The following is a 12,453-nucleotide window of genomic DNA, read 5'->3' on the forward strand; positions in this document are numbered from 1 at the left end:
CTACAGCACAATTTTTTTCTTTAATTTTTATCTACCTTGACAATGTTTCTTTTAATTTTTGATAAACTTATAAGATTTGTTGTAATGTGTTTTTAAAATGTTTTTAATTAGAAAATGGGTAGATAAAGGTATTTGAAGATTAAAATTAAAATTTAAAGAATTTAAATATTTTTTATTTTCAAGGAGCAAAACAGGCATAATAAAAAATCAAATAAAACTGGACCCAATTGGAAAACAGCTGAATTTTTTGGACATAAATCAAACTGAATAAACATTACCAGATTTATAAGTGAAAACAGAAAATCTACTTATTTCTGCATAGTACGTGGTACATACATCTACCAAGTTTGTTTAGCTCTTCAATCACCCAATGTAAACAAACCGATAATCAACCGTACGCCCCTGCTAACAATCAAGTTGCTTTTCTGAAAATCTGCAGCCCCAACAGAAACCACGGTCATGCGTCTCCGCTAACTAGAACAAACAATGGTTTCCCCGCCAATCGTTCCCGACCCTGAAACAAACCATATAAGCACATCAGTAGTGCATTAAATGTACCAAAAAATACAACGAAATCCAGATTCCGTCTTCGGCATCAACTAATCAAGGGTGTTTTAGTGTCATACCTTTAGTTCTGGTAATTCAATTACACAGGCACACTCAACGACATGCACTCCTACACGCTCTGCAATAAAAAGAGCAAACGTTTGGGTTGTGCAATGCCATAAGCATTTAGACAAAAAGTTTGTGGTTTGATAAACTACCAAGTAGCCTGATGGCAGCACCCAAGGTTCCCCCAGTTGCAATGAGGTCATCTATGATCAAGGCACGTTCACCTGCTTCTACAGCTCCCACGTGCATCTCCATAGTATCTGTTCCATACTCCAAAGAGTACTCTTCAGAAATAACCTTCCCTGCAGAACCATAAACATATTAGATTATATGCCATCTTGAGAATTATATTTATTGAAAGCACATGATACTTGATGGGTGAATAAAATGTAAAATAATGTTAGCACACCCAGAACCACACTGTTTATGATTTCTTAACCAATTGGTGGTTAGGAAAAGCCGCAAGATACAATAACACTACTTGCTCATGCAAAGGAGCAAACTTTCTGAAGGAATAACGATATTTAACCCAGCACTCGTTATATTTCGTTGGGATATTTTTAAACCAACAGTGAGTTTTGGCATCTATGTATTTGGTATCAGATTAACTTTCACTCTTTCTACCATTTCCTATTCTAAAGTCACAACAGCAAAATTAGTATAATTAGACTGAAAATCATAATGTGAATGTCTGATTTTGACTTAATTTATGCGCCATGAGGGGATTAATCTTCTTGTATTATCAAGAGTGATGCAAAATCACAATTCAAGGGCAAAAACACTCATTCCTGGTACTCAGAATTTCTCAACGTAACCGGGCATAGGACAATGTCTAACATATAATTAAAAAACTAGACTGTAATTGGATCAGTTAACATTTGCATTGTAACAAAAGATGTATAGATGATCAATCCATCCTGTGAGTTAAATAACATTCATTTTGTATTTAACGAGATGGGGTAAAAAGTAAATTATCCTAATTCTCCCAGTAAGCCAGTCTCTAACCAATGATTCCATCAATTCCCACGTACGGAGAAACTTCTCAAAGCTCAAAATTTTATGCATTTTAAGAGGAGGAAAAGAAAAAAGGTGTGATATATTACCAGGCAACTTCTTTGGTTTCCTCAGGGGCACAAATTTTGCCCCAATGGCCAAGGCAATAGGAGGGCCAAATATAAACCCTCTAGCTTCAACACCTGCATTATGTCATAATAAAACTTCAGACCATAAACATACCCCCAATGTTCAGTATATACAACTAAACAGCCACTAAATCAGTAAGAACGTCAGAATGCTGAAGACTATGCTCTGGATACAGTTTAATTCCAAAAACCGACTAAATTTGCAGATATATGAAATAATTATCCATAAAAGTTTATCTCATAAGTGACCAACATAGGTGGCGCGCAACTAAAATGCCGTTAAAATTTCGTGAAGAAACGAATTCAGGATAAACTGGCTAAAAGTGAGAGCATGTATTGAATTACCTGCAACAACAGAGATTTCTTTGTCCTTGTACCTCTCAACAAACAAATCAATGGTGTCCTTGAAAGCCTTGGTATCCAGGAGCAATGTAGTAATATCTTGGAACAAAATCCCTGCCATAAAAAGTCAAGCCAAGCACAACTCACAAAAACCTCCATTCGAGACCAGAAATCAAGTAAAACCCAAAATCACACACTACCCAAATGACAAATTGGACCCAACAGCAAGTAAAAAACCTCGAAAAACCGATCAAATCAAATCAAACCCAACAAAGAAAAAACACATTGTGTGTGTGTGTGTGTGTGTGTGTGTGTGTGTGTGTGTGTGTATTATATATATAATGTACCTGGCTTGGGGAAGTCTGGTATGACTCTGATAGCAGATGAAATTCTAGCAAGGCGAGGATCCTGACCGTCTTCTGCTGCCATTGCTTCAACTTTCAGCGCTTCACTCTTACTCACTAACCACACAAGGGAAAAAACAGAGGCTCAGAAGTTGTACAGTCACAATCTTGCACTTTTTTTGTTTTATATGAGAAAAATAAATAAAAATATCCACCAACCCATAAATTTTATTTTTCAGATGACCAAATTACCCATTGCTAGACAAAAAATGGAAAATTTCTGAAATTTCATTGAAATTACGATGCTTTAAAGCTTAGCGATCCATCCTTAATCACAACAAGACCGACAATTAACATGGAAAAATATACATTTTATAATTCATCGACAGATTCAGGGCTGAGGATTTGCAGGGTTTAGAACTTTACCAGAGCAGCGAGCGGGAGGGCGGGCGGATCGGTAATTTGGGAAACGAATGGAGGGCGGCGGGGCGGCGGAGGACGAAGTTCTAGCTGCGGGAGGGCGGAAGGCGACGGCGGGTGAGAAAGTGAAGGAATTTGACGAGAAAAGAAATGAGGTGCTTTGAAGCATCATAACAACACAGCAATGGGCCCGTCAACTCTCTCAGGTCAGAAACCGAAGGAGTGTCGCGGGCTATTCGGTTGCATTCCCAAATTTGACGCAAGTCCTACGGGCATTTTGGTATTAGGAGAAATGTTAAGGAGAGAAAATGAAAATTTCTATAAATTCTATGTTACTTCAGGTTTTTACATAATATTTTAGAAAGTCACTAGACCCACCACGTTATCTTATTTTTCCATCCACATTATATTTACACCCACTATAAAAATTAAAAAATTATAATGTTATTTTCTTACCCACTATTATTCCTAAAATAACCCTTATATATAATTAGATATCAGCTTTTCTCTTAAAAAAAGAAATATAAACAAATAATATTACTCTCTTCTAAAAGGCAGGAAAAAAAAAACCAAGGTCTTCTAGTCTTCAGTCTGATGTAGTTTGGTCGGGATTGAAAATGGAGAAGCTTACTCAAGTAAACAATCTCTCAAGTCGGAACCCTTGGAGTTTTTTTTTTTTTTTTTAATTCTTCTGCAAGGAATCCAATAAACTATAAAGCCAAATGATCTCAATTGTAAACTTCCAATTAACAAGATTAGCCATTCTCCCAACAACTCTCTTCTCTAACCCTTTAACCACTCTCTACTGCCACATTCTTTCCTTTTCGACAACGAAAAAAGGTATGAAACTCTCCAGTCAAATGAATCACAAAATAAATAATCCCGGTGAATTCAAATTAATACTTTAACTAAAAAATCAGGAAGTTACACCATCTCTCAAGCCCTAACCCTTGGGGGATTTTTTTTGTTGCAAGGAACGCATGTATGTGAGGTTATGCTAGATGATGATGGAGAATGCTTTCTGAAATTTCATTAAGGGAAGGCAAATAAGAGTTGCAGAGAGGTGGGTTCTGATTTGGGCAACCAAAATCCTAGGGATACAACTCTCTTTAGTAATTATTTCACACCCAAACTTTTCTTTTTTATTTTTTATATAAAAAAAAGTAATGCAAAAGGAGGTAACTAAGATCCTTATTAGTCATTTTACAAATGTATAAATTTGTAATTAAAAATTTCATAAAAATGGGTGGGAAGATAAGACATTGGAGTAGGAATAACAGCTCTCATATTTAATAATGTTAACTCTGAAATTGAGTCTCACTTTAAGAGTTATTGGAACCAATCCTTAGTAAAACTTTGAAAGAGACTTCTCCTAACATGTCCGTTGGTGGCATATTGTGGAAGATTCGAAGGCTTTGCTTCTCAGGATCAGTGAAACTTTGGTTGCCCATCCGCGTTGCCAAGCTAATGGTATTGCACATCGTTCAACACGCTATACTTTTCGCAAGGACTCTAAATTTTGTTCCTGATTCGAGGAACCACCCGATTTCGTTTCGATGTTGTTATCTAAATGTAATTAATCATGGCAATAGGTGAGGCGCAGATGCAATGGGTTTCGATCAACAAATTTTAGACTGAATTGTAATTACATCATAGCCAACCCACAAGTACAACTGAGTAGGCCCATCAGGCCCAACTTAAGGGCCGACTGGTGTAAACGAAAGAAAAGGATGAAAAGGGTTCACTGTAATCACATGCTTCCAAACACACCACCACAACCATCACATGGTGGTCAGTAGTTGAAATTGAGTTTCAGGTCCGTATTTCACATGATATGTTTTGAGTTTGGTTTATAGCGTTGGTAGATCAAACAATTGTGGCTAGGAGAATGCTGAAATGTATCTAAGTCTTTCTAGCCCTTACAAGAGTAGATTGTCGTAACAAAGCCACCGGTTGGACCCATTTAAAGGGAATAAAAAACATCCCACCACTTTTCTCATCACATTTTCTATTTTCTTCTACTGGTGATCACTAGAAGTTTCCACCATTAAGATTTTTTTTAAACCACTCAATTTGTTTTAGGACGTTTTCTGTCGATCTCAAGTAAATAACAGTAACAATGTATATATTTATGATAACTTCAATATTTAGCAATATAGTAACTTATTGCGGCGCTATGAGTGCATCGTGGACGTTTTTGTAAAGTTAGTCTGTTTACCAATAAAACTTTAAGCTTTTGACATGAAAATATATGGGCTGCGTGCTATGCATGTATGCCAAACGACATCGTAGGTAAGCAGTGACTTCACCTTGCGAAATGTACCTATTCACTACTTTAACACTTGTCTTTTCATGCCTATTGTTTTAGATAATTGTTTAAACAAGTGATTAACCACATATTAACTGATGTTCTTATGTCTGGCTTTAAAAAAATAAATGTAATTAATCTTAAATAGTTGCTAAACAACATCTGCTTTTGGGGTGTACCTTTATGTAGGGTAGTTTAGCAACATCCAAAATGCAAAACACGATTTGAATGACATGTCATCGTCCCCACCTCCGGAGAAATATGTATTTAACACTGAAAATTATTACTAATCTTATTTATATTATAACAAGTGATTATAATTTTATATATTAAAACATAAGTCTTTCTTCGTCTCTATTGTATCAGACCAATTAATTATACCGCACCGCGTGACTGTGCTCAATGTTTTTTTCGTAACTCATGGGTGTCAAGAGACTCTCTGCTTGTACATGTCCGTTATCTTCTTTTATAATGTCAAACTCTACGTCTCTAGTCTACTCTTACTTATCATTCTACTCACCTTAATCGTCGAGCTAATCCCAGTAACTAATCCCACTTCTTGTTAGCCACAAAGCAACTTATTAATCATTTTGTTTTAATTAGAATTAAGAGGAAATGTAGATAAACTCAAAGGGTAGGCCAGTCCTCACCTTGTTGAGTGTCCTTATGTTTTAGTGCAGTTGCCAAAAGGCAGCAACCGTCATGGCCTTTAAGTAGGCCATATGGCAGACCGAATCCTACACACCTCCACGTAAAACTCTTAGGCGATAAGGCATTTATTTCTTTTAAGGCTGAAGAAGCTATCTACACTTTTATTTTTATTTTCACATATTTTTTATTAATTTCTTTTATTTGATTTTTTTTTTAATTTATTCGATCAAACGGACAAATGTGCTGATAACACCATCCTTCTTTTAAGTAACAAATTCACATTACTCTTAAAGTTTGATTATTCACATATTCAACAAAATATAACCCCACATAACAAGACCAAAATAACTCACATATGTTGACCACGTTGTTCTAAATTATAATATCTGTAACAAATTGTTCTAGTGATGTGATATTTTCTTTAACACACTGCGTTTCAAATACAAATTATTTCCACTTCTCCATTAGTCTAATGTAATATTAATTGTGATATTAACCCTTCAGTAGGTCAGTAATCCAGATGCTTTGCATATGTTCTTGTTGCTTTTTAGCAAGCGCGAGAGCCAACCATCCCAGAAAAGCCGTCTAAATGGAGGTGTCAAATTCAAACAGGTAGTCAAAAGGTATTTCCAGAAAGTACAAGTGCGTGACACAAATTATATTCCAGGTCAAACGTAAAATTTGTAATACGAACGACGAATTAGAAAACTGTTGAGTGTTGAGTTAGTACACGACAATTTATGGGTCTTTTGTGCAATTAACTTAGCATATTCCAAGTGGTTTAGGATATTGTGGCTGCTAAAACGTGTACATTGAATTAGAAAGTAGGATTTGACATACAGATTTACTAGTTTGTACTTTAGACGATGAAGTTGAAACACACAAACAAGTGATATATACGATGACGTACTTTAACAATCTATGAATTTTAAATGCGACGAGTCACTTAAATTTACATAATCGTTAGTAAGATTGTTTTTTATTTTATTCAAGCATGCTAAGTGGAATATCACACTATCAAACTATATCAAACAATCATGCCACGTCATCTAGTTATTTTTACATCCAAGACATAAAAAAACCTTACAAATGATACTAACACTACATATTCGAGCGCCATTCACTCACCTACGATCCAACCTAATGAGTCTCGGCCTGACAACTACGTGGTACGGGCGTCCAATTAAGAAGGCCTCTCGTAAAGTGAACCAAATTTAACTTTAATTCTTGAACCAAACTAATGTGGTAGTAATTAGATACTGTCTCAATGTAAGATTTTTTATGGACTAATTGTCACTTCACAGTTTAACGTCAATTCCCGTACCAACATTATAAAACGAGAAATGCTAAGGAGACTCTCTCAAAGTGAGATTCCCATGAACTCTCTACCACCTCACGGTTTTTGACATAATATTTTATAATGTTGGCATGAAAATGGACGTTAAACTGTGAGGTGACAGAAAATCTATAGAAAGCCCCATTTTGAAAGAATCTCTTAAGCATTTCTCTTATAAAACAATGTGCCAAAAATATAAGATGAAATATATGTTAAGTTAATGCGCACATGAGATAATTTTATTTCTGTGATTCTAGTGTGCTCATTAGGTGAATGAGAAAATTAATGCACACATGAAATAGCAATCAAAGTTTTATGCCTCACAAACCACAAGCTAACTAAAGTAATGTGATATAAGAATTTTTGTAGCAATCAGATTACAAACCCCAATTAAAGGCAAAGATTTCCCCAACATTTACAAATGGTGTGCCTAAAATTAGGCATGCACAAAAGACCATCACCCACAGTCTATGTGCACCACTAGTTAAGCACAGTTAATCTCCACCACACTAACTAAACACCCCACGTGATTAGACCCTTAATCACCCCTAATTAATCAATGACGGTGGTGCTTTGACTGAGATTTCAAGTTGCCAACTTCCAATTGGATAAACCCATCTCTGAAATTATCAACTAATACAATGTGTGAAGGAATCGAAAGTACCAGGAAATGTCGCTGCGGTTCCTTGAATGTGGGGAGCAAATACGACGTCGGCTGCTTTCTGATTGGAAATTGGAAATTGGAAATTAGATTGGACCCGACCGCGTTTACTCATCTTTTCCAATCTTATAAAGTAACAAAGTAACAAAGTAACAAATTTTAAATTATCCTAATTTATGTTACAGACATTCGAAATTGAGTGCAGTGTATATTTATAATGTAATGTTCTAATCGACTAGCTTAGTTTTTTTCTTTTAATAATATATATATATATATATATATATATATTATAACAAACGATGTCTACATTAATAAAGTAGGGAAGTAGACTAAGCTCTACAATAAACTAACAATAATATAGTTTAAATTTATGCTACAGTGATTCGAAATTGAGTGCGAGTGTATATTTATAATGTTCTAATCGAATGGTTTAGTTTTTTTTTTTTTTTTAACAAACGACGTCTACATTAAGAGAGTAGGGAAGTGGATTAAGCTTTACAATAGACTAGCAATAATATAGTTTAAATTCACATTTACCGAGAAATCGCATGCTTACAAATAAAAAAGAATATCACTAAACTATAGTACTAAGTGACATCGAATGACTTAGTTATATTTATTATTTTGTAAATTGCATCTATTATAAGACAATCGAAACAACTTAAGGAACCAAAACTAAAACAGACAAAACTCACAAAAATGTTTATACATCCCAAAATAAGGAAATGAATCATTTTCGAATCTCTTACTTCTAATCCATTAAGTTCAGGAATCTGGACAGTTGAAATTTGATCTAACGGCTAAAGTTATTATAACTTTTAAAGTGAGCTCCTGTTTGTAATTATTGGATCAAATTTTAATGATCAAGATTCCCGAATTTGATGAATTAAGAGGCAGAGATATGAAGATGATCAATTTTCCCTAAAATAAAGCATGAAACGTACTAAAACATGATACTCGGTACAACTGAAACCCCAAAACAACACGTAAACCCGGACCCCGTTTGTTTCAGAAATTAGAAGATTTAGAAAGTGGCCACTCTCTCTAGACCCTTGACTTTGAAACCGTCTTCGGTGTTTGGGCCCCCAGTCTTCTGTAGTTAAAAAGTTAAATAAAAACCGAGTCCAGTTGAGGGCCCACACACCCAGTAGCCAGTAGGCACCCCTTCCGTTCTTTGACCCACTCCAGTCCTCCTTGGCCACCAAGAAAACTCAACCCCCCACCCCACCCAAAATCTAAACGTGGTAAATTTCGTTGCCCTCAAGATCAAGTCTCTCTTTTATTTCCCAATTAATTAAAAAAAAAGGAGGATATTTAATTTTAAAACCGACACTTGTCCAGACACCACTACTTCCTCCCGCTTGTCCCGCACCTTCCCCTCCCTTCCTCGTCGCTTTATATACCCCCTTCCCCTACTTCTCACTCTCACTTCCAACTCTCAACTCTCAACTCTCTCACCTCTCCATCCTCTCTCTGTCTCTCTCTCTCTCTCTCTCTCAAAACAAAAAACAGAATCTCTCAAATTTTCATCAGCAAGCATCAGATGGCTCTGCAAGCTCTCAACTCGCCAACACACGCCGGATCGTCTCCTTTCCAGCTCGAGACCAAGACCTCGAGCTTCAGCTATGTCGAGCCGTGGACCAAACGCAAGCGTTCCAAGCGTCCACGCCTCGACACCCCTCATACCGAGGAGGAGTACCTCGCTCTCTGCCTCATCATGCTCGCCCGCGGTAATAGAGATGGAGACCTCGCCGCTACCACAGCCACTAAAGCAACAGCCTCCGCTGCCTCACACCAGATGATGACTCAATCCCCTTCTATGGAGTTCTCCACGTCAACAGCGCCGCCGGCTAACCTGAGCTACAAGTGCTCTGTTTGCGACAAGAGCTTCTCTTCTTACCAGGCCCTCGGAGGACACAAGGCCAGCCACCGAAAAGGCTCTGCTGCCGGATCGGCCGTCGAAGGCCCGTCCACGTCCTCGACCACCACAAACTCCGCCACCACCACCGCCATCCCTTCGGGAAGGTCCCACGAGTGCTCCATATGCCACAAGTCTTTCCCCACCGGTCAAGCCTTGGGCGGCCACAAGCGCTGCCACTACGATGGCGGCGCCGCAGGATCCACCGCTGCCACAAGCGCTATAACTTCCTCTGAGGGAGTCGGGTCAACTTCTCACGCGGTCAGCCACGGCCACCCCCGAGAGACGTTTGACCTAAACCTGCCGGCGCTGCCCGAGTTCTCCCGCGACTTCTTCGTCTCCGGTGAGGAGGAGGTGGAGAGCCCCCACCCGACGAAGAAGCCCAGGCTTCTGCTGATAGTGAAGCCCAAAATGGAGATTCCACAGGACCAACAAAATTAGGACGACGATTCAGACCGACTCTGCGAATCAGTTCCCGTAGGCATTAAATTAGGACTTAAATATTTGAATTAATATTCGCCGTGTAATTTTCTTTAGTGGATTTGGATTATTTTATTCATGTATAAACATGCTGTGGAAGTAATTGGAATATTCAATTTTTTTTTTTCTTCCGAAATTTCTATTTGCGCTGCGGATGTTATTCATTTTTATTAATTTTGTGGCGCGTTATATACGTTTTTGGATAGGCGGCGCAACCTTGTCGGCGTGAGTTGGTGGTGGCAGAGAGCCAGAGAAGACCCACTTGCGCATATTGGTTTTTGCATTTGGAGAGAAATGGCAGAGTGCATGTTTCTGTGACGGTTTTTAACTGTAAAATGTTCTACACACATTTCACACTCAATCGTAGTGCTCACTGTCCAGCTACAGTAGTTCACGCGTAAATTCCAATTCGTCTCTCTGAACTTTGAACACGGCTAATTTACTCTCGTCACTAAATTTACCTTATTTTTTGTCATTCCTATTCGTCCCTCTGAATTTCTAACACGAGCTAATTTACTCTCCGTTGCTAAATTTACCTTATTTTTGTGATGTTTATATAAATATAAGCAATGCTCTTTGAACGGACGAAAATAATTCTCAATTTAAAAAAAAAAAAAACTTGTCAAATTTGAACTAACCGACACGTTTTGGAAGACTAACAAACTCGTAATGAGATGGAACGTTCATGAGCGAATTAGAAGAAGGTTCGATATCAAGTGGATGAGTCAAACAAATAAATGTCAAGTGGCAGTACCAAAATTTTCCTTTTCTCCAATTCCTTATTATCAAGGGTATTTTACTCTATTTACACAAAAAGGGCGAAGTTGTGCATAGTCATAAAAATTAGGTAATTCTACCAAATATGTTATTTATGAATCAAACTCAAGATGTAGCTGTTTCATTTTTTTAAGAAAAATATTAGAAAAATACTTTTTAGACCATATTTTATGAATTACATAATGTTGTAGTTCATGGTTAAATTACATAAAAAATGATATTCTTACTACTTATTTGTACTATCTCTCTAATAAAGCTAGGATTCACATGTTTTGGTGAACTTTAACAAAGTTAATGTTAGAAAGATGGTACAAATAATGATACAACTAGATAGTAAGTGTAACATTACTCGAATTGCAGTTTTTTTAAAAAAAAAAAAAATCACTCGTTAACCGTCATATCATATAATCTGCTAGATGCTAGATATGATGTATAGAAATCATTAACACCCTTTTCAAATTGTTAGTAATGTAAAGGTTGCGAGTGGGGACTGACGGGGAAGAGATCAACAAAGGAAAAAACTAGGGATTGGATAAGAAGAAGGATAGAAGTTGGGGGAAGGTGGGGGCTTCGGATGTGCTCGCGTGTGGAACTCGTGGAATAGATTTGGATGCCAGGTGGACCTTACCTTACCTAAAATGCCTTCTCTTTTTTATTATATTTTTCGAATCCGGATTATCGTCGTTTCTTCTTTGTAAGGATTTCGGAAATCTATGAATTATATTCGTTCATTATATATCATGCAATCAGAAATTATTATAAATATTTTATTTAAAATTAAATATAAATAATATCCGATAAAAATTGACTGTACGATATACAAATACGTAGGATCCACATCAAAAGAATCCGGAGAGGATTCTGTTGGATATTTTTCTTCCCAAATTTTCAGATAATACATCACAGAGTGACACCTGTTACGGTAAATGCCAGCAGAACTGCCACGACCACCGCCATACCTACAGACGTCACCTCTTGACGCGTTTACCATGTGTTTAAAAAAGTAAACATTATTTGCCGCGTTGCCATGCTTAAATCCAATGTTTTATTTTTCTGGTAATTAAAAAATAAAAAAAAATAAAAAAAAAATATATATATATATATTATAAATGTTAGAATGTTTCTTATTGTAACTGCAAATAACAAGTGACCAAGTTGGCCACATTCATCTGTATATATTATATATTTATTTATTATGTTATATTTAGTTAGTTGCCAACTTCCCCTTGCTGTGGCGCGATCTGGCGCTTCCTGGTTGTGCCCTTAAACATACGGGTATGCCTTGCCTAGGTGCAATGCAACTTTGGGGGTATCTGACTTTATATACATTCAAAACTACCAAAAGTCACATAACCCAATTGTCAACGGGAAACAGGATGTAAGTGGCCATTTTTTTATGGTTCTCTCCTCTTTTTTCCATTTTTTTTATCTTCTCACTTGTTTGAACTATTGCGATTAAATC

The 12,453-nt window shown here is 36.8% G+C and overlaps 2 protein-coding genes across 2 annotated transcripts; one reads left to right on the forward strand and one right to left on the reverse strand.

Annotated features, from left to right (window-relative positions):
- Positions 1 to 227: 227 nt before the first annotated feature.
- LOC126631988 (adenine phosphoribosyltransferase 1-like) lies at positions 228 to 3,142 on the reverse strand. Its single transcript, XM_050302202.1, has 7 exons — positions 2,867 to 3,142; positions 2,444 to 2,557; positions 2,100 to 2,210; positions 1,716 to 1,808; positions 765 to 914; positions 627 to 685; positions 228 to 514 (listed from the first exon to the last, which is right to left on the reverse strand). The coding sequence occupies exons 1-7, from the start codon at positions 3,030 to 3,032 to the stop codon at positions 458 to 460; spliced, it is 750 nt and encodes a 249-aa protein (XP_050158159.1). The 5' UTR covers positions 3,033 to 3,142; the 3' UTR covers positions 228 to 457.
- A 6,084-nt stretch (positions 3,143 to 9,226) lies between these two features.
- Positions 9,227 to 10,350, forward strand: LOC126631987 (zinc finger protein ZAT10-like). Its single transcript, XM_050302201.1, has one exon. The coding sequence runs from the start codon at positions 9,360 to 9,362 to the stop codon at positions 10,173 to 10,175; it is 816 nt and encodes a 271-aa protein (XP_050158158.1). The 5' UTR covers positions 9,227 to 9,359; the 3' UTR covers positions 10,176 to 10,350.
- The last annotated feature ends 2,103 nt before the right edge of the window (positions 10,351 to 12,453 follow it).

This window comes from Malus sylvestris, chromosome 8 (assembly GCF_916048215.2).
Source record: "Malus sylvestris chromosome 8, drMalSylv7.2, whole genome shotgun sequence".
Taxonomy (NCBI): Eukaryota; Viridiplantae; Streptophyta; class Magnoliopsida; order Rosales; family Rosaceae; genus Malus; species Malus sylvestris.

Bases quoted from the DNA above. Each gene is read 5' to 3' on its own strand.
- LOC126631988 (XM_050302202.1), bottom strand. From the start codon at position 3,032: ATGATGCTTCAAAGCACCTCATTTCTTTTCTCGTCAAATTCCTTCACT. The intron at 1,809-2,099 runs GTAATTCAATAC...GACATAATGCAG, and splicing joins AGAAATCTCTGTTGTTGCAG to GTGTTGAAGCTAGAGGGTTT. The intron at 686-764 runs GTAGTTTATCAA...TTTTTATTGCAG, and splicing joins TGCTGCCATCAGGCTACTTG to AGCGTGTAGGAGTGCATGTC.
- LOC126631987 (XM_050302201.1), top strand. From the start codon at position 9,360: ATGGCTCTGCAAGCTCTCAACTCGCCAACACACGCCGGATCGTCTCCT.